General features: G+C 47.7%; 1 protein-coding gene across 1 annotated transcript in view; it reads left to right on the top strand.

The window, feature by feature from the left end:
• SMYD2 (SET and MYND domain containing 2) overlaps positions 1-17,656 on the top strand; it is a 48,937-nt gene extending 31,281 nt beyond the window's left edge. Inside the window, exons 5-12 of the mRNA XM_088481048.1 lie at positions 13-137; positions 2,478-2,545; positions 6,997-7,099; positions 11,904-12,014; positions 13,413-13,533; positions 14,057-14,231; positions 16,032-16,140; positions 16,712-17,656. Coding sequence (XP_088337174.1) covers positions 13-137; positions 2,478-2,545; positions 6,997-7,099; positions 11,904-12,014; positions 13,413-13,533; positions 14,057-14,231; positions 16,032-16,140; positions 16,712-16,789 — 890 coding nt within the window. The 3' untranslated portion in view covers positions 16,790-17,656. The remainder of the gene's footprint in view (positions 1-12; positions 138-2,477; positions 2,546-6,996; positions 7,100-11,903; positions 12,015-13,412; positions 13,534-14,056; positions 14,232-16,031; positions 16,141-16,711) is intronic.
• The last annotated feature ends 5,332 nt before the right edge of the window (positions 17,657-22,988 follow it).

Consider the following 22,988-nt stretch of genomic DNA (forward strand, 5'->3'; position numbering starts at 1 on the left):
ATTTCCCCACAGACCTCGACAAACTCGATAATGAGAAGAAAGAGCTGATCCAGAACGACGTCTCCGCCTTGCATCACTTTTACGCCAAGAATTTGCACTATTGTGACAACGCGGCTCTTGAAGTTCTCTTTGCGCAGGTAACGGCCCCTGTACGCGGCTCAGAGCCTATAGGCGCATGTTGGATCTCTGGGACGCGACTTCCGGCTTTGTCCATTGATGCCTTACGTATAGTACCATATTCAATGGGCTCCGGCAGTTCAGGATGAATGGTTGGACCCCATAGGACGCAATGACGGCGGATGATGTCGCATCCTGGGAGATTGGCCGTCGTGCAGCCTCTTGTTTCCTGCTGGTGAAAAGCAGCATCTGGTCTCAATCATTAATATCTCTGGGTGCCTACATGAAGCGATCTAGGTGCCTACATGAAGCGATCTGGGTCCATTGATGGCAAAATGACATTTTCTGCATAAAGTGCCCCAGCTGCAATGACGTTACATGGTCCTACGAGGGATCCTAGTGTAGTGTACATGATAGGGGAGGTATCTTTTTATATAAATTCTAAATACATGACTCTTGCTGTATTCTCCTGTGCCTTTTATCCATGACTCTATATCAGGCACCGTTATGTGTTGCCAAGGGATACACCACACACCTCCTGCGTTCCCTGCACTGGGCATAAAGGTACACAGGGTGCAGTTTATCTGGGGTTCCTGGGCAACATAAATGATTCCAGCCATGTATCTATATCACTGGGCAAAATGTGGTCGGAAGGTGATGGCAGAAGCAATTAGTATATTCCAGCCATCTCCAGTAACCGTACAGAGCCGAGAGGTGGGATCATATCACACTCCTTACATACTGGGGCTAGTACACCTGTGGCCCCATAACATTATAATGTACTGTGTATATATCAGCATAGATTTCTGTTTAAGCTTTTCCAATAAATGTCAGTAAACGGTATTTATTAAGCAGGATGGCGGCTTCCATTCAGGTTAGTTATATAAAGCGCTGTATCCGATCTCCCTGTCACTAGCACTAGCCCTCAAAGATCACAATGTCTCACTACGGTGCCCATATTAATACCTCTATAACTCTGACCAACATCGCAGCACCACACTGTTATCATGTTATACCCACAGCTTCTCTGCCCCCTTCCCCTCACTAACCCTCACCTCAGCCGTATATTATACACCCAGTGTCTATAGAGTAATCCTGTGACATGTAATATTAATACCTCTATAACCCTTACCTCAGCCAGATATTATACACCCAGTGTCTATAGAGTAATCCTGTGACATGTAATATTAATACCTCTATAACCCTTACCTCAGCCAGATATTATACACCCAGTGTCTATAGAGTAATCCTGTGACATGTAATATTAATACCTCTATAACCCTTACCTCAGCCAGATATTATACACCCAGTGTCTATAGAGTAATCCTGTGACATGTAATATTAATACCTCTATAACCCTTACCTCAGCCGTATATTATACACCCAGTGTTTATAGAGTAATCCTGTGACATGTAATATTAATACCTCTATAACTCTGACCAACATCGCAGCACCACACTGTTATCATGTTATACCCACAGCTTCTCTGCCTCCTTCCCCTCACTAACCCTCACCTCAGCCGTATATTATACACCCAGTGTCTATAGAGTAATCCTGTAATATATAATATTAATACCTCTATAACCCTGACCAACATCACAGCACCACACTCACACTAGTTATCATGTTATACCCACAGTTTCTATACCTCCTTCCCCTCACTAACCCTCACCTCAGCCAGATATTATACACCCAGTGTCTATAGAGTAATCCTGTGACATGTAATATTAATACCTCTGTAACCCTGACCAACATCGCAGCACCACACTGTTATCATGTTATACCCACAGCTTCTCTGCCTCCTTCCCCTCACTAACCCTCACCTCAGCCGTATATTATACACCCAGTGTCTATAGAGTAATCCTGTGACATGTAATATTAATACCTCTATAACCCTTACCTCAGCCAGATATTATACACCCAGTGTCTATAGAGTAATCCTGTGATATGTAATATTAATACCTCTATAACCCTTACCTCAGCCGTATATTATACACCCAGTGTCTATAGAGTAATCCTGTGATATGTAATATTAATACCTCTATAACCCTCACCTCAGTCGTATATTATAGAGTAATCCTGTGACATGTAATATTAATACCTCTATAACCCTTACCTCAGCCAGATATTATACACCCAGTGTCTATAGAGTAATCCTGTGACATGTAATATTAATACCTCTATAACCCTTACCTCAGCCGTATATTATTCACCCAGTGTCTATAGAGTAATCCTGTGACATGTAATATTAATACCTCTATAACCCTCACCTCAGCCGGATATTATAGAGTAATCCTGTAATATGTAATAGTAAAATAACAGGAGGATAATGGACTTTGTTGTCCTCTGTATTCCCGTAGGTGAACTGTAATGGATTTACCATTGAAGACGAGGAGCTGTCACACATAGGATCGGCGATTTTCCCGGAGTAAGTTGCTTTGCCGGCCGTTGTCTATGTGAAGCGCAGATGTAGTCGGTGTCTGGGCTGCAGTTTAATTCAAACCTGTTTTAAGGCAATTTCCTGACTAGAAGTAGCTGAAATGTAATGGGGGAAAAATTGAATTGAAAAGTGGATGTGTGTATACAGGTGAAACAGTGCAAATGAGTTCTCCCAGAATCCTTTGTCAGAAGGTACTCGTTACACCCATGTGCGGCATCGCGTTAGGTAGTAATCTGATATCCGATGACATTGTTGCAGCAATGCTGTTGTGCTAGAAAACTAGGACATTAGGGCCATATTCAATTGCAGGCGAAAAGCCGTTCTGGGCGAAAAGTTTTCGCTGATGACGTAATTTCGCCCGTCGGAAACTTTCCGCCGTATTCAATTGCAAAGACTTTTCGCCAGTGCAAAAATTCTGCGCCTTGTAACCAGCAGAAAAGATTCGCCTTGGAATGGAGACAGAAAAAAGTGCAGAATTGGGGGTTTGGGGTGCAAAGTTGTGGGAATACCCCTGCAGCCTTGGGACAGTCCCCCAGGTAAACTGCGTCAAACAAAGATTAAAAATAATTTTGATCGCCTCAAAAAAGTACTTTAGTTTTGGGAGCGTAAATGATCAAAGTTTGGGGACAAACTTAAAAACTAGCGAAATAGACTCCAGGGGGTCACCCAAGTTTGCCCCAGGTGTTTTTTTTTCTTTGCTGAAGGTGCGTTTTTTAAAACATCACTTTAGCGATTTGTAACCATGCTAGCACCCATTTTCATGTACCCCAAATTTGCTGGGACTAATTATTTTTGCCAAACAAAAAACGCTAAATGCTATTCTTCACCATTTATGCAAAGACGCTAAATAGCAGCAATTGAGAGCATTTAAGCACCCCAAATACCTTCAGCAGGGCTATTCGGGGGTATGCATAGTGAACCCCCATGTCAGTGCGTCTTTTGGGGGGTGTCAGGCTGATTACCCCAAATCTGACAGGACTTTTCGCCTGTTTGAGATTCGCCTGGATACGTTTTCGCGTCCTTTGGAAGTGAACAGGGCGAAAAGCGGCCACGCACACGGAAAGTGATTTCGCCAAAAACACGCGATGTAGGCGGAAAGTCCGGGACTTTTCAGCGGGAATTGAATACAGCCCTAGGGGGCAGTGTATCAAACCTCCTATTGGTTTGATACACAGCAACCAATCAGATTGCAGCTTGTGATGTGTATAATGTGCCATGTAAATGATGGTTAGAATCTGGTCTCTATGAGTAACACATCCACTTGTCCCTCTATAGAAGGGTTGATCAATCTTTCCCTTGGTTGCTATAGGTTACTGTACATTCTTGGCTTCGTTGCCAGTTTTCACAAATATCTATCTTAGTTTACTGTTGAACCTGATATAAATGTTATTGTTACCGCTGACTATGACGGGAATCCTCCTATACGGTACATGGGAGGCATTTCTGTACCGCTGACTATGACGGGAATCCTCCTATACGGTACATGGGAGGCATTTCTGTACCGCTGGTAGTGATGGGAATCCTCCTATACGGTACACGGGAGGCATTTCTGTACCGCTGGTAGTGATGGGAATCCTCCTATACGGTACATTAGAGGCATTTCTGTACCGCTGGCGGTGATGGGATCCTCCTATACGGTACTTGGGAGGCATTTCTGTACCGCTGGCGGTGATGGGAATCCTCCTATACGGTACATGGGAGGCATTTCTGTTACCGCTGGCGGTGATGGGATCCTCCTATACGGTACATGGGAGGCATTTCTGTACCGCTGACTATGACGGGAATCCTCCTATACGGTACATGGGAGGCATTTCTGTACCGCTGGTAGTGATGGGAATCCTCCTATACGGTACACGGGAGGCATTTCTGTACCGCTGGCGGTGATGGGATCCTCCTATACGGTACTTGGGAGGCATTTCTGTACCGCTGGCGGTGATGGGAATCCTCCTATACGGTACATGGGAGGCATTTCTGTTACCGCTGGCGGTGATGGGATCCTCCTATACGGTACATGGGAGGCATTTCTGTACCGCTGGCGGTGATGGGAATCCTCCTATACGGTACATGGGAGGCATTTCTGTACCGCTGGCGGTGATGGGATCCTCCTATACGGTACTTGGGAGGCATTTCTGTACCGCTGGCGGTGATGGGAATCCTCCTATACGGTACATGGGAGGCATTTCTGTACCGCTGGCGGTGATGGGAATCCTCCTATACGGTACTTGGGAGGCATTTCTGTACCGCTGGCGGTGATGGGTTCCTCCTCTACGGTACATGGGAGGCATTTCTGTACCGCTGGCGGTGATGGGATCCTCCTATACGGTACATGGGAGGCATTTCTGTACCGCTGGCGGTGATGGGATCCTCCTATACGGTACATGGGAGGCATTTCTGTACCGCTGGTGGTGATGGGATCCTCCTATACGGTACATGGGAGGCATTTCTGTACCGCTGGCGGTGATGGAATCCTCCTATACGGTACATGGGAGGCATTTCTGTACCGCTGGCAGTGATGGGATCCTCCTATACGGTACACGGGAGGCATTTCTGTTACCGCTGGCGGTGATGGGATCCTCCTATACGGTACATGGGAGGCATTTCTGTACCGCTGGCGGTGATGGGATCCTCCTATACGGTACATGGGAGGCATTTCTGTACCGCTGGCGGTGATGGGATCCTCCTATACGGTACATGGGAGGCATTTCTGTACCGCTGGCGGTGATGGGAACCCTCCTATACGGTACATGGGAGGCATTTCTGTACCGCTGGCGGTGATTTGATCCTCCTATACGGTACATGGGAGGCATTTCTGTACCGCTGGCGGTGATGGGATCCTCCTATACGGTACATGGGAGGCATTTCTGTACCGCTGGCGGTGATGGGATCCTCCTATACGGTACATGGGAGGCATTTCTGTACCGCTGGCGGTGATGGGATCCTCCTATACGGTACACGGGAGGCATTTCTGTACCGCTGGCGGTGATGGGAACCCTCCTATACGGTACATGGGAGGCATTTCTGTACCGCTGGCGGTGATGGGATCCTCCTATACGGTACATGGTAGGCATTTCTGTACTGCTGGCTGTGATGGGATCCTCCTATACGGTACATGGGAGGCATTTCTGTACCGATAGCGGTGATGGGATCCTCCTACACGGTACATGGGAGGCATTTCTGTACCGATAGCGGTGATGGGAATCCTCCTATACTGTACACGGGAGGCATATCTGTACCGCTGGCGGTGATGGGAATCCTCCTATACTGTACACGGGAGGCATTTCTGTACCGCTGGCGGTGATGGGATCCTCCTATACGGTACATGGGAGGCATTTCTGTACCGCTGGCAGTGTTGGGAATCCTCCTATACTGTACACGGGAGGCATTTCTGTACCGCTAGCGGTGATGGGATCCTCCTATACGGTACATGGGAGGCATTTCTGTACCGCTGGCGGTGATGGGAATCCTCCTAGACGGTACATGGGAGGCATTTCTGTACTGCTGGCGGTGATGGGAATCCTCCTATACGGTACACGGGAGGCATTTCTGTACCGCTGGCGGTGATGGGAATCCTCCTATACGGTACATTAGAGGTATTTCTGTACCGCTGGCGGTGATGGGATCCTCCTATACGGTACATGGGAGGCATTTCTGTACCGCTGGCGGTGATGGGAATCCTCCTATACGGTACATGGGAGGCATTTCTGTACCGCTGGCGGTGATGGGAATCCTCCTATACGGTACATGGGAGGCATTTCTGTACCGCTGGCGGTGATGGGATCCTCCTATACGGTACACGGGAGGCATTTCTGTACCGCTGGCGGTGATGGGATCCTCCTATACGGTACACGGGAGGCATTTCTGTACCGCTGGCGGTGATGGGAATCCTCCTATACGGTACACGGGAGGCATTTCTGTGTAGCACATATTGCAGCCCGCCATGGTTAGACTCCCCTATGGAAAGTGCCCCCTATGTAAGTGTTACATGTTTCCCATGATACGGTCTGTCCCCGGGCAGCTGACATACTGCTGAGAGCTGGTAGATGATGGCGGTGTTTAGTTGGCCATATGGCATCGTGCAAGGTCACAGACAAGGAGCTGAGAGGGGAGATGGGGGATTAGATGTAATCTACAGACCAGCATCATAATTCTCCTCGGCCTCGCTCAGATGCTTTTATTGTCAGATATCTGAGAATTACTCTGCGAATTAACGTCCCTACATTATTCCTCGCTGACCTCGGCTGCCTGTCTGCGCAGTGTCGCATTTACACCATGGGAATAAGGGGACGTAATAATTATGCCTGCCGTTTATGGGCCATGTGCTGTTCACCTGGTGAATGACCTTGTTTTATTAGTCCTGTGTGAATGAAGGGTTAATGGTGACGGCATTGCTCGCTGTCTCGCCGATCGGTTTATGCACTAATACGGAAATCTTGTTGCAGCGTTGCACTAATGAATCACAGCTGCTGTCCCAACGTGATTGTGACGTACAAGGGCACCGTTGCCGAGGTCCGGGCCGTGCAAGAGATTAACGCCGGAGACGAGGTAATAATGTAGCGCTAGTAGGGCAGACCTGCGGCTACGTGGATTTTGCGCTTTTATTACATTAAGATGGGGAATTCTGAGCGATGTGCCTCCGAATATCACCAGGACGTCTGGCTGCGCACATTACCTTGTATTATGTTACACAATCTTCCCTAATCTTCCGTTGTATCTCTTTGGGGCGCAAGGGACAATTAGAGAAGAAACCGGTTGGAAAACGCCTTTGCCAAAGCGCTCCGGAGGCATTTTGCGGCCCCTGTTCTGCATTAAGTCCTGCCCCCACCCCTCGCCCGCTCGCTATTGATCACTGGAAGCTCCGGTATTGCGCCGTTCATGCTTCAGCGTATTCTGTGAGCCCTCATAGTATGTATTCAGCAGCAGAGATTGTGTAGTATAAACTAGTGACCGCACTGAGGCACGAGGCGTAGTTACAGAGACTAGGCCGTGTGTTGCTGATACAATGCATAGAGTACAGAGCAGCCGGGTCTGTTCCGGGTATAGAACATTAAACATTGCTTAATAGAAGAGCTGTCAAAAGCAACAATCTAGAATAAAAAGCCATAAATAAACGTTGCACGTGGCTGTGTATAACCTGATGAACTGCTATGGATAAGCCCCCGGTGCACTGGGGTCCTGAGGCCCCTATGGTGCTGGTGTACGGGCTGCTGGCACTTGTCAATCACATATACTGCTGGGCTGTTTGCCTGCTGTAAAGTGCTCCTGTCATCTAGTGGAGGCCGCCATTTTGTTAGCGGAATAAACTCTGATTATAGTGCGGGCCCAGAGCACCTTCGACATGGCTGATACTATGAGTTACCCCAGAGGTCTGGCCAAAAATAAGGGTGTAAAGAACAGTCCCAATTTAGATATTGAATTGACCCATAATGGAGGCGTGACAGCATGTATTGTGAGGCATTGCAATAACTAAACCTAGCTACAGATCGCTGACATTAGACCCACAAAACCCCTGATTCCTGGGGTACTGTGACGCTGCGGGATCCGGCACGTGGAGAATTGGTGCTTGTGCCCAGAGATATTTGCAGTATGTCGTCCACTGACTGCTGAGCTCATCCTTGTGGTATCCTGCCCTGAGGAGTCCTGGCTATATATAAAGGGATGACCTATAGGGAGCAGTATAGCCTGGTGCGTTACATGGGGCTGCGAGTCAGGCGAGGAGGAGGTACGGTGTCTCATGAAGCTGTAACCAGCCAGCAGATTATCAGGAGGCACATGACTGATACCAAGAGGTATACGGGCAGCGATCCCACCTTCTCTCGTCTCTCTGGAAGTCTGGTTTCTGCTTGGAATCTTGATAAGATCCCCAAAAGGACTATAAACGTTTAATCAAATAGTCCTCTTATGTAAACCTATGCATGCCCAGGGTTCCAGGAATACATTACAGTGAGTGATGGGGACCAGCAGCTGTCGCAGTGTAACATTACCTTATCCTGCGAGTCCCCCTAGTGGCTGAAGGCTTCACCTGCAATGTCCAGTTATAGAGGCTGACCGGAGAGAATACATGCTATATTATTATTATTGTTTATATATCGCCAGCGTGTTCAGTTGTACTTATTGTACACCCTAGGCTATAATTAACTACTGAACTGGCTATTATTTCCAAAAAAGTCCCCAAAATTGAAAGGTCAAATTATGTAAATAATAGCTATTTAAACCCAATTCAGTACAGGTTGAGTCTCCCATATCCAAAATGCTTGGGACCAAGGGTAATTTGGATATCGGAATATTCCGTATTTTTGAATAATTGCATACCATAATGAAATGTCTTAGGGATATGACCCAAATCTAAACACAAAATGCATTTATGATTCATATACACCTTATACACACAGCCTGAAGGTCATTTTATACAATATTTTCAATAATTTTGTGGCTCAAAGAAAGTTTGTGTAGATACATGAAATTCATTTATATGTCATATACACCTTATACACACAGCCTATAGGTCATTTTATACTTTATTTTTAATAATGTTGTGCCTTAAACAAAGTTTGTGTACATTGAACCATCAAAAATCAAAGGTTTCACTATTTCAGTCATGCAAAAAATATTCCGTATTTCGGAATATTCCGCATTTCGGAATATTTGGATATGGGAGACTCAACCTGTATAATTTTATCTATAAGTATGCAGATTTCTTATTAAAATTATACTGAATAAGCGTATACACAGAATTTTGACCATTTCACATTTTTTTTTTTTTTTTTATTAAACCGCAATTTTGGGGACATTTTTGCAAAAATTGCTTCATACAGTTTTGTTTTTTTTTAAAAAAAGCACTTTATAATATACATATACAGATTCACCTTTACTAGTACAATAACTAGAAAGCAGCAAGGCACGAACAGGATTTTATAAATGAGCTTACTTATGTGGACGGCATACTTGCATTAGAACATCTTAATCCCCGTGCACAGTCAACGTTTCAGGGCCTCGCGGGAGCCCGTCATCAGGACCGAGGAGATGCAGCATAGACGCATTAAGATCTCCGTAACTAGTGATGTGCGGCTGCAGAGAGTGTGGGCGACACCATTGCCACCCCACGGCCCCTGCTTCTGGCTGCAGGGTGCCCATCAGCCAGTATCGCTGCGGAAGTGGTGCCTGTAGCGTCCATTAGACGCGACCGGCAGCCACCCTGCCATAATTATAGCTGCCCGGAGTGTCTTGAAGATGTTCCGGGCACTGCTGAAGTTTCCAGGGTGCCAGTGGCCTCGCCACCTTATGTTCAATGTCATGATGTCACGTGCAAAGGGGCAGGGCTGGCACAAGGCGCTCGGAGCCCTAGTTACGGCCCTGCCTGCAGCCTTTATTTGTTCATGTTCTCCTCGCCTATAACCCCATTCAATTGATCCTGAAAAGGACCCCGCCGTTTGCTAACATGCAACCCAAACAGCGGTGTAATTATCGTGGGTGCAAGGGGTGCGGCTGGGAATGGGTATGAAGTCCCGGCTGAATAGCCGCCGCTTCATATCCAGACACCGGCAGCCCGAAAGGTGAAGATCCCGACAGGGCAGGTAAGTATCCTAACCCTCAGTGGTGCCTAACCCCCCTCCCCCTCTAGTGCCTAACCCTAACCTCCCCCTGGAGGTGCCAAACCCTAACCCCCATTGCCGCACCCTAAACCTAATCCTTCCAGGGGGGGTGCTTAACCCTAACCCTCCCCCCCCATAGGGGTGCCTACCCCCCACCCCAACCCCCCCAAAAAAAATCCTGACCCTCTTCTCGCCCGCCCCCCCACACCCCCTGCAGCTAACGCTAAGGGCACCCCGGACTTAACTCGTTCGGGCTGGCGTCCTTCCGTGTTGCGGCGTCTGGATTAAGATAGGCATCAGTATTTTGATGCCTGTCTTAAGTCCTTTGTGAGGTTTGGATGCCGGTATTGAGAACTACATCCCGTGCTGCTGCTATGGTGCCCAAGCTTCCTCTGGCCCGTCGCTCCCCCTGTCAGCGGTGTTGATTTGGTGCTGGCGCATCGGCAGGCAGACATGGAGTCAGAGCTCGCGGATCGGCAGCCAATCGACTGTGGCACCTCCTGATTGGCTTCCATTCCTCGAGCCAATTGGCTCGCGACTGACGCCAGATTCAAATTGCACCAGCACTGTCCATGTCTGCCACTGCCTGCCGGTGCACCAGCTGTAATTAGCTGGCGACCCGGCCCCAAATCCACACTTGCTGGTTGCTGATGGCAGACAGGGGAAGGCAAAAGGCTGCTGGAGGGACACGGGGATGTGAGTTGCTGGGGGAAGCATAATGTGTAAGGGGCATTACTGTGTGGCATAATGTGTAAGGGGCATTACTGTGTGGCATAATATGTAAAGTGCACTACTATTGTGTGGAATAATGTTATATGGTGCACTACTACTATGTAGCATAATCAGTAAAGGGCATTACTGTGTGTTAAAAGATAAGTGATCGTAATGTCCCTTACACACTATAAGATCTTGCTATGTGGCCCACAAAGATCTAGTTACGCCCTTGCATGCAAACACAGAGGGCTGAGCTATATGCTAACTCTGGATCTATATGAACTTGCATGAGCCATAAAGTGACACTTGCTCAGACTGTGAGGTTAAAATTGTAATTTAAGAGTCCTCATTTTTAGGGATTGTGTGACAGTGTGTGGCCCTGATGAAGTTAAAACCTAGGCAAAAACCTTGATCAAACTACACTACCATGCCAAATATGGAGGAGCTAGGTCCATAACTCTGGCCTCTGGCATAAAGGACGGACAGATGGACAAGCTTTCTTGCTTATTATATAGATTATTGATATATAACGCATACAGCAATGCTGAATAAGTATGGCAAAGCACAATGGAATATGCTGGTGATACATATAAATAAGTGATGATAATAATTAGCCTGGATTCTCAGCGGTCAGTGTTATATAGTTGGAAGGATAATTCTTCTAAAGCATAGGCTATTTATTGAATTGTTTTATAGATCATACCAGCCGTGTCCTATAATAATTAGTACATAGAAGGCAATCCTGCCCTCCTATCCTTCTGCCCCTGGAATGCCCATGCATTCTGCATGGACCTATGCCATTGGGGGCCGGTGTTCTGTGTTAGTTACCGGTCGTCTATACAGTCGTATTGCCGGCTGAGCCAATATCCGTGAGGATACAACCGTTCATTCCCCATATACCAGCGTCCTCAGTGATTGGCTTTGATCACCACCGCGACAGGCTTCGTTCTCGTGAACACTGGCTCCTCCCACAACATTGGCTGCCTAAGTAGGAGACCGCGAACTTTGCATCTTGATAATGATTTGTTTATTTTCATTTTTAGGTGTTCACCAGCTACATTGACTTACTGTATCCTGCAGAAGATCGGAATGACAGACTGAAAGACGCTTATTTCTTCAGCTGCGACTGCAAGGAGTGTACCGCAAAGCAAAAGGTAGTACCGCCAGGTCTCCGCGCCCTGTACATTGCTCCCATAATGACGTCATACCGTGAGCAAAGTAACAAGGGGTAACCTCATATTCTTCCCCCTTCTATCTATACTGACATTTTTTTTTTTTGGAGCCTTATTATTGCCGTTGGCAGGTAATGAGTGAAGGTACCCAAATTGTACACCCATACATCAACCCAATCCAAATCTGATATTCTATATACATGATAACTGAGGTCTGTGTGTACGGTCAGTATTACGGCGTACATGATAACTGAGGTCTGTGTGTACGGTCAGTATTACGGCGTACATGATAACTGAGGTCTGTGTGTACGGTCAGTATTACGGCGTACGTAATAACTGAGGTCTGTGTGTACGGTCAGTATTACGGCGTACATGATAACTGAGGTCTGTGTGTACGGGCAGTATTACGGCGTGTATGATAACTGAGGTCTGTGTGTACGGGCAGTATTACGGCGTACATGATAACTGTGGTCTGTGTGTACGGGCAGTATTACGGCGTACATGATAACTGAGGTCTGTGTGTACGGTCAGTATTACGGCGTACATGATAACTTAGGTCAGTATGTACGCGCAGTATTACGGCGTGTATGACAACTGAGGTCTGTGTGTACGGTCAGTATTACGGGAAGGATTGGTGGCTTTCTATTCCCTCCTCTATGTGGTTCCTTCGCTATAGCCATGGGGGATCGGGGGTGCACAGAGGAGGATTGGGGGGCGGAACAACAGTGCGCATAGATGGTAATCGTTACCTCTGTGCGCTAAGGTCTTCGCTTTCAGTCGGTTATTGCAGCAAATCTTTGTTGTAAGTAAAACAATTCTTACAAAAACTGAGCCCTTCAAGCACTCTTAGTACATAAGGTCTGATTCAGAGACGGACGCTAATGCCAATCCACACGGCAGCTGCGAATTTGCGATCAGCGGCTAAGCGAATATTTATATGCAGATGTCACCGCTGCCTTTGTTTGTATTTACACCTTTTTCTGTGGGAAACGCCAGCCTTGTTACACCTGCCCCATTTATAGCATTGGCAGAGAGCCCCACGTTTACCCACCAACCTTGTGGCAACCAGAGGGGAGAGCAGTTCCCACCCTTGGCGGCGGCGGCGTCTTTCTCCAGCTCTCTCTTACTGTGGGGAAAGTGACCGCAGGAGGTGGTGCGGTGAGGGCGACGCGTTTCCAGCACAGACTGGTATATAAATGGATCTGCGAGTGGTCCTGGAGGATGGTTTGAATACATTTTTAAGATGCTCATATTCCGATTAATAAACGTAATGTTTGTGTGATATAATCACATTATCTGTTCTGAGCCTGTAAATAACGCCAGACACTTATTGGATAATTTAATAATAACCACCTTTGAATTTCTCTCCCTGTTCTGCAGGATGTAGCGAAGCTGGAGATTAGGAAACTCGGGGATCCTCCCAGTCCGCAGACCATACGAGACATGGTGAAATACGCCCGGAACGTGGTGGAGGAGTTCAGGAGAGCAAAACATTACAAAAATATCCTTTTTATTAATATTTTGCACAGATAATGGCTTAATTTAAACCAGATTAATTGGCGGTCTGACGGCGACAAAAGACAAACCTAACCGGGCTCCTTATATGTATAGCACCCGACTACAACCGAAATCCCCGAAGGCCCTTCACACACCTTGTATAACTGGCATTGTATAATTATAACCCCTGTGCTGTGTACACTGGAAAAGGGCTCTTATGCTGGAAATGGTCATTCTACCTGAAATTGTCTGCTGAAACTCTGAAACATCATTGCTCAGAAAGGTCAGTGATTTACAACCTGTCCGATGGTATCATGTGTAATGATGGAGGCATTCTGGTAACTGCACTAATGGTGTTAGGTCAATTATTTACTAACCTTCCTTAGTATCTATCTTATCAAGTGATGTCAACAGGGTGTTTGAGTTTTCAACCAGTGATTTCTGGCAGAAGTCCCATTTCATTCTGTTAACACCGATCAATTTTCAGCATCAGTCGGGCAATGTGCGTTTTACCTTAACTGTGGCACCGCCTAGCGAGCTCCTGGAGATGTGCGAGCTCAGCATGGATAAGATGGGGGCGGTGTTTGGTGAGAGCAACGTTTATATGTTACATATGATGTACCAAGCGATGGGGGTCTGCCTCTACATGCAGGACTGGGACGGAGCCTTAAAGTACGGGGAGAAAATCATCAAACCATACAGGTAACTGTCTAATAATATGGATGCGCCAGTTTGTGTAGAACTAGTAATAAGAATATAATTAGAATACTAATATATGTGATTAATAATTTAGCGTGAGATTTGGTTTCGTATCCAACAATACATTTCATGTAGAAACTAGAAAACCTTGGATGTGTCGGTCAGTGAATTGGGGTAAAGCACAGGAACCGGTCAGGCCGTTTATCCGGTAACTCGCCCCCACAAACATGGAAGATTTTCGTTTGCTGCCCATAGAGCTGTGATGCTACTGTACCGTAATTTTCGACGATATGAGTCTCGCCCCCACCCCGTGGCGTCAGTGGTACCTAGGCTTGTTACAAGGTTATCCGGAGACATTTTGAATCGGGTTCTAGCACCGTCTTATCGAGCACATTCTAGAACAGACATGTCACACATGCGGCCCGAATAAAGATTATCTGCGGCCCCAGAGTGTGGGCTCACATATACATAATATGCAGTCCACACCCCTGCCACTATCGCAGCACAGCGCCAATCAGGCAGTGTCTACTATTACAAGCTGGCACCGCTGGGTCTCTGAAGCGATCAGAAGTATTTGATAGAGGCCAGCGTTCCCAGTGAAGGCCAGCGTTCCCAGTGAAGCAGCGCGCGGGTGACGTCATCCGCAACGAGTGGAGCCTGCGCTCTGGATCTAATTATATCCAGGCAGTATCTACGCCGGATGGCGTGGACTGGAGCAGTGCCCAGCGGCCGTTGTGAAGAAAGGTAAGTACTGCACAGACAGGTGAGTGGGGGCACAACATAAAGGGCATTACTGGGGCTCTGCATAAGGGGCATTGCTAAGGACATTACTGGGGGCACAACATAAGGGGCATTACTGGGGGTTCTGCATAAGGGGCATTGTTAAGGACATTACTGGGGGCACAACATAAGGGGCATTACTGGGGGCACAACATAAGGGGCATTACTGGGGGCACAACATAAGGGGCATTACTGGGTGCTCTGCATTAGGGGCACAACATAAGGGGCATTACTGGGGGCACAACATAAGGGGCATTACTGGATGCTCTGCATTAGGGGCACAACATAAGGGGCATTACTGGGGGCACAACTTAAGGGGCATTACTGGGGGCTCTGCATTAGGGGCACAACATAAGGGGCATTAGTAGGGGCTCTGCATTAGGGGCACAATATAGGGCGTTACTGGGGGGCTCTGCATAAGGGGCATTACTGGGGGGCTCTGCATCAAGGGGCATTACCAAGGACATTACTGGGGGCTCTGCATAAAGGGCACAACATAAGGGGCATTACTGGGGGGCTCTGCATCAAGGGGCATTACCAAGGACATTACTGGGGGCTCTGCATAAAGGGCACAACATAAGGGGCATTACTGGGGGCACAACATAAGGGGCATTACTGGGGGCACAACATAAGGGGCATTACTGGGGGCTCTGCATAAGGGGCACTACTGAGGCACTGGATAATGGGCACTGCATAAAGGGCACAAATTCAGGTGGCATTGCAAAAGGGTCTGTAATACAGGGGGCATTGCATTGGTTTTTGTTAACAATAAACCTTTCACAATTGCATAGAAGACTTTTTGGTGCTGCCCACACACTCGTAGACCTTGAATATTCGGCCCAGTTGGTATTTTGCGTCTGACATGCCTGTTCTAGAAAATCTGATTAGTACTTTCTAGGGGTGTTACCCATAGCAACCAGCTTTCTCAGCGCTAGAATATGATTGGTTGTTGCGGACACCCCACAAGTTCTGGTAAATCTACCCCAAACTGAGCATTCAGTGATGATTCTCTCTGCCCCCCAGTAAGCACTATCCCCTGTACTCTCTGAATGTGGCGTCCATGTGGCTGAAGCTGGGGCGATTGTACATGGGCCTGGAAAAGAAGACGTCCGGGACAAAGGCCCTGAAAAAGGTACCTGACCGCTTATTGCTGCGTCCACATGAGTCCATAGATAGTACGTATGTACGGTGACGTTCCGGGACAGGGGGCACTGTAATCGCTCCTGTAGGGCCCTGGTATGGAGTGGTCGGTGACAGTGACCGTTATTTAAATGGCATGAAGGGTTGGAGAGGACACATTTGCAGGGCCTGCTCCTACGCTGGGGTGGATGGGGGTGCTCAGTCTCTCTTCAGCACCTTCTAATGTGGAGGAGATCGTAACCTCTATTCAACAGAAGTACTTTAATTGGAAAACCAAGATGACTGGTATGAAGGGGACGGTCATACAGTGATAGCAGTTTGCACCCAGACCCAAATTAACTTTACAGATGTGATTCTGTGGATCTGGAAATTGGGGGTAAACCTTAAAATGGGCCAGGATGACAAAGGGCATTTTGGGTCCACGTTATTGGCAGTTTGTAAAGGCGCCTGATGGCGATTGTGTGTTCACAGAAACCTCCATTCCCCCCCCACCCCCCCCACAGACTCCACATAAGATACGGGATATATTTGCAGTGTAATATATATTTGTCTTCCCCTCTCAGGCCATCGCTATAATGGAGATCGCTCACGGAAAGGATCACCCTTACATAGCGGAGATTAAGAAGGAGGTGGAGCAGTGAAGTACGAGACCTATGCAATGCACTACTTCTATTTATGTCTGTCTGGAATGCGAATGTGTATGTCGGTGTGGAACTGCTAGACACACGATGCTGCTTTACCCCACGGGAGCTGAACACCTAATATCTCTCTCTTTGTGTCCTGTCCTGGCTTGTAAGACATTTGCAGTCACCCATAGTGCTCAGGGGCCTTGTTTTTGTTTCCATTGACTTAAAGGGGCCAAAACACACAATGCTGTACATGTCTTCAAATTCCACTAGGGGGCACTCTTTGAACGACTGTCCTGATGTGAATTGGCCTCTATAGTGGCTGTAGCATGTCCAAGGGCTAATTCTACAGAAGCCCAATGTGGCAAAAAAAAAAAAAAATACAATGTAAACTGCAGGAATGAATTTTCAGCTAATTACTCTTACGGTATAAAGGGTTGTGAGACGGGCGGATTCCCACCTTACTCTACCAATGTTATGTTGTGACTTTTTAATTTGCAAAGACTTTTACATGTCATACAAAAACAATTCAGCTTGTAAATGTAACCCCCCCCCCCCCCCCCCCACCTCCCCCCCCACCTCCCCCTTTTCCAAATCCATCTTTGTTTCACTCCAGGTAACTAATTATTTTACAGGTTGGATAAAACCTCGTTTGGATCAGTTTCTTCTTTTAAAAAAAAAAAAAAAATTACAAATGTACGACGCTGGTGTTATTTTTTTTTTTTCCTTTCTAAAAGCCGTTTCCTAAAACTCTGACCCAGCCAAAGTTTGCCTGCGAGTATTATGTGTCTTTCTGCTGCTGTTGCGGAGGGGGTCGCGAAGCTGAATGAGGTATTTTGATGTGTGATGCAGAGTAAAGTTTAGTTCTTGTGTTTTACAGAATTCTTTGTTTTATTTTATCTTGAAGAGAATGTTTGGGATAGAGGGCCTGATTCAGAGCCACTCGTTCGCGCCGAGCGATGTTCGCACATCTGCGTATGGGTTTTAGTACGCATGCGCGAACCAGTCAGTGCGGCCGAAAATCGTGTGCTCGCAAAATAGCGAATGCCTGCTAATTTGAGTGACAGAATGAGGCGTTTGTGGGTGGTAACAGGGGAAGGTGCTTGAAAACGGGGAGTGGTGATCCGAACGCAGGCGTGCCAAACGGTCAAAACGGGTGTTTTATGGATGTGCATAATTAATACAGCAGCGTCATCGACCACGTCAGTTGGGTGTCTTTTAGCCAGAACTGCTCGCATGATTGCGGTAGGAAAATGCAACTACAAGAATAGCGAGCAGTTCATTCGCCTTTCGATGTACTCGATTAATCTAATAAATAGCGGAGATGACGTATGATGCGAGCGGCCAGGGGGTGTTTTTTACAAAAAAACGTCCGCATGTTTTGTTCGCTCGCTCAGACATAGAGGCGTCAACAGACCGCAAAGAACGAACGGTCAATTTAAATAGCCAGCCCCTTTTTCAGGACAAGCAAGCGCAAATAGGGTCCGGCTCTGAATCAGGCCCAGAGTTCTATGATGACCTTATGGCTCCTTTAATGCATTCGTGGTACTGTCCTGGGTGCACAGAAAGCCACAGCACACGATGGCGAGACAAAAAGCGATGATTAGCGCAGTGCACATTATATACTGTAGTTATTGTGATACGTTCTAATGTAGTTGCTCCCCTCCCCCCCCCCCCCCAAAAAAAAAGGGATCTACCTAAAATTCCCAATATAAAGTAGCATATGTATCCCCAAAAGTAACCATCCATCAGTGCACTAATGCAGTATAAGGGTGTATGTATATGTATTTATGTATGACCCTGACACTATACAATGATGGGAAACATTCAAAATTCTAATTTAGGGCCTCATTTATCATAAATGTTGCTCCAACCAATCGGCTCCTAACTGTCATGTGTTTGAAAATGACAGGCGCTGATTGGTTGGAGCACCATTTAAGATTTGTAACTAGTTATAACAAGACCATCACTCGTTTATAATTCTGGTCCTTAATCTTTGTCGTCCTGAGAACCCCCCCGGGACTGAGGACCAGACACCGCTGCAGGGGGACTGGGACTGGGCACATGATTATTGTAGTAAGAAAATGACCATTAGTTTGTGATTCTAAATGTGTAACTTCTATAGGACCTACCAGTCTAGGTTGTTTCTATGTAAATGCTTCCGTCTTACAGCGCCAATAGTGTGACAGAATGTTTGTTTTTTATTAACCTGGATCACCGGCAGGTTATAAGAGCGTTGGTAATTACCATTTTTCTTTGGTTTGTTTCGTCTGGCTGCTAGTAATGATTTGTTAGCCATGTGCCGACCATGGGCAACTGAAGTACCATAGAACATGATGTGAGCAGAGAGGCTTCAGAACGCTGCTTTGAGCTCTGTCTATTATAACCTCTGGCTGCACATGACATGCTGGGAGGCGAGTGTGTATTGATGGCAGAGGAGGCAGCGCTGGCAAATGGTAGGTGCATGCTACAGCGGTACCTATCATGGTGTGGAAAAGATTTAAGCTTCTGCAGAAATGCTGCATGGAATGTGACCCGTCCGTCTATAGAATATACATTCTGTCCCCATAGGAAACATTCTGGGTGGACTTCTCAATGCCGCCACTTGTGACATATAATAAAAGATGAGTGACGGCCGTACAGATCTTGTGCTGATCAGGTACCAGGGGATGGGCAGGGCAGCAAAGCTGGCCATTGGGAACGCAGATGTTCAGATGCGGCTAGGATCAGCAATGCATGCAGGACGTGTGATGCCTCCTGCTGCATTACAATATTTGTGCTATCGCGGCTGCTGCCATGTTAGCAGATCTGTCCTTTGCTAAACGCCCCCATTATCCGGCCAATCAGTGCTGGCACTAGAGATCTGCCAAGTTGCATGGTCTATGGCCACTGATCCCCGGCTTTTCCGGGATGTGGCTAGAGCCTGGCCGGCCTGTTGGCCAAGCACCACGCTGTCCTGCCGCATTTATACCCACACTCCCTGCGGATTGCCATTCACATTGTTGCTAGATTGGGTTTAGGTGGCATCTGCAACTAGACTTATTTACTGTGCAGGCGTTAGAGGCCACATGGGGCGTATTGGCTGTGTGTCAGTGACCACATGGGGCGTATTGTCTCTGCTGGCGTCAGTGGCCACATGGGGCGTATTGGCTGTGTGTCAGTGACCACATGGGGCGTATTGTCTCTGCTGGCGTCAGTGACCACATGGGGCGTATTGGCTGTGTGTCAGTGACCACATGGGGCGTATTGGCTATGTGTCAGTGACCACATGGGGCGTATTGGCTGTGTGTCAGTGACCACATGGGGCGTATTGGCTGTGTGTCAGTGACCACATGGGGCGTATTGGCTATGTGTCAGTGACCACATGGGGCGTATTGGCTGTGTGTCAGTGACTACATGGGGCGTATTGGCTATGTGTCAGTGACCACATGGGGCGTATTGGCTGTGTGTCAGTGACCACATGGGGCGTATTGGCTGTGTGTCAGTGACCACATGGGGCGTATTGGCTGTGCTGGCGTTGGAGACCACATGGGGCGTATTGGCTGTGTCAGTGACCACATGGGGCGTATTGGCTGTGTGTCAGTGACCACATGGGGCGTTTTGGCTGTGCTGGCGTTGGAGACCACATGGGGCGTATTGGCTGTGCTGGCGTTGGAGACCACATGGGGCGTATTGGCTGTGCTGGCGTTGGAGACCACATGGGGGGTATTGGCTGTGTGTCGGTGACCACATGGGGAGTATTGGCTGTGTGTCAGTGACCACATGGGGCGTATTGACTGTGGGCCGGAGACCACATGGGGCGTATTGGCTGTGGGCCGGAGACCACATGGGGCGTATTGGCTGTGGGCCGGAGACCACATGGGGCGTATTGGCTGTGGGCCGGAGACCACATGGGGCGTATTGGCTGTGGGCCGGAGACCACATGGGGCGTATTGGCTGTGGGCCGGAGACCACATGGGGCGTATTGGCTGTGGGCCGGAGACCACATGGGGCGTATTGGCTGTGGGCCGGAGACCACATGGGGCGTATTGGCTGTGCTGGCGTTTGAGCCTATACTTGGTGTATTAGATGTATGCTGGCATCGTAGAATGTGCGGATAGTACCAAAGGCAATGTGCATCCCAAAGGGGTATCGCAGCATCAGTGACTACCGCTCCCCCCGATGCCAGAGGCTCCTGATGAAACGCTCGCTGGCTTGGTAAATTCCTGCTATAGTTGGGTTACAAATGTGATATTCTGCAGGATATGATGATCCGACCACATGGTGCGTTTGGCTGTGCGCTGGTGTCTAAGACGATGGTCCTGCTGCAGAGGTGGACGCAGTCCCTATGTTTGTGCAGTTGAACGTTTTGGTTTTTTTTGCTACTGCTCATGCGCAAAAAGTCCTGCATACCCCGAGGGGACACGCGTCTCCCTGGGCGTACAGAGCCATAGGCATAAGAAAGAGCGAAGTGATACCATGAGGCTTTTCTGGGCGGGGTTGGAAGGTGGCCTGATGTGAATGCAAAAGCTGACAGTCACAGAGAACGCGGGTGCATTACAGTCGGGGTTCTGGATGGTGTTGGGATTCTGCATCGGTATCCTGACCGCTGGGATGCCAACTACTGTATATATTTATAAAGCGCCAGTAATAAAACAAAATTTGGTAATAAAGAAAAAAACAGAGGTAGGAGGGTCCTGCTCACACTCTATAGGGAAATAGGCATTGATACAGAAGGATAGGTGCTGCCTAATACAGGTCGGTCTAGCCAGATTGCAGCGGTTCTTTCGGGCTGTATGATCTGGTCTCACAGCAATGGTGGCCTGGGGTCAGCGGGACGTGTGATTGTAGAAAGAGAACGTGTAACATCATGCGTGGACTGTATAGAAGAGATAATTGGGTATAGTCTATGGAGGTTTAGAGAGGTCAGATGCTTTCATACCTCACCAAACCTCTCTCACCGCTCAGGCAAATTAGCCTTATTGGCAGTGTCGCCTTAACAGCAATGTAGGTCCTGAGCAATGCACTGGGGCACCTACCTACTGGCCCATTGACAGGAATACAAATGTAATCTGACAAGTAAAATTAAATCTTTGATTTTGTTTAAAGTACAAATAAATCTAATGTTTAAAAATAAAACAATGTAAAGCAAGGATTATGGATTCCACTTATCTTCCCTTCTCCAGTTCGCAGTGCAGTTCCTTCTCTTCACTGCAGTTGTGGTATAAGTATGGGGGGCCCTTGAGAGGGCCCTGGGGGATTGTGCCCCCGCCCCCTAATGCTTTCTGGTCGCTCTGTGTGTAATTCACAATCAGAGCGGCCGGGGATCATGTACCGGTAGATGCTCCCTGGCCAAGCTCGAAGGCCCCTAGAATCATGTCCATTCGTTAAGATGGCCCTGATTATTGTCTCCTCCTGGGTGAGTACAGCCATGTATATTGTGCATGTGACCACAATAAGCCGTACACTCCATAGACCCGGGCTTTATGGAAGAGTGGCCAGAAAAAAGCCATTATTAAGTGATAAAAATAAGAAGACACGATTTGAGTTTGCCAAAAGGCTTGTGGGCGACTCCCCAAATGTATGGAGGAGGGTGCTCTGGTCAGATGAGACTAAAACTGAACTTTTCGGCCACCAAGGAAAACGCTATGTCTGGCGCAAACCCAACACATCCCATCACCCCAAGAACACCACCCCCACAGTGACACATGGTGGTGGCAGCATCATGCTGGGGGGATGTATTCAGCAGCAGGGACTGGGAAACTGATTCGAGTCGAGGGAAAGATGGATGGTGCTAAATACAGGGATATTATTGAGCAAAACCTGTGTCTCACTGCCTGTGATATGAGACTGGGACGGAGGTTCCCCTTCGAGCAGGACAATGACCCGAAGCATACAGCTAAAGCAACACTCGGGTGGTGTAAGGGGAAACATGTACATGTGTTGGAATGGCCTAGTCACAGCCCAGATCTCAATCCAAGTGAGAATCTGTGGTCAGACTTGAAGATTGCTGGTCACAAGCGGAAACCATCCAACATGAAGGAGCTGGAGCAGTTTTGCCTTGAGGAACGTGCAAATATCCCAGGGGCAAGATGTGGCAAGCTCATAGAGACTTATCCAAAGTGACTGGCAGCTGTAAGTGCCGCAAAAGGTGGTTCGACAAAGTACTGACTTTAGGGGGGGTGAATAGTTATGCACGCTGAAGTTTTCTGTTATATTGTGAATCAAACAGGAC

Source organism: Taudactylus pleione, unplaced genomic scaffold (assembly GCF_031769625.1).
Source record: "Taudactylus pleione unplaced genomic scaffold, aTauple2 ptg000261l, whole genome shotgun sequence".
NCBI classification, from domain to species: Eukaryota; Metazoa; Chordata; class Amphibia; order Anura; family Myobatrachidae; genus Taudactylus; species Taudactylus pleione.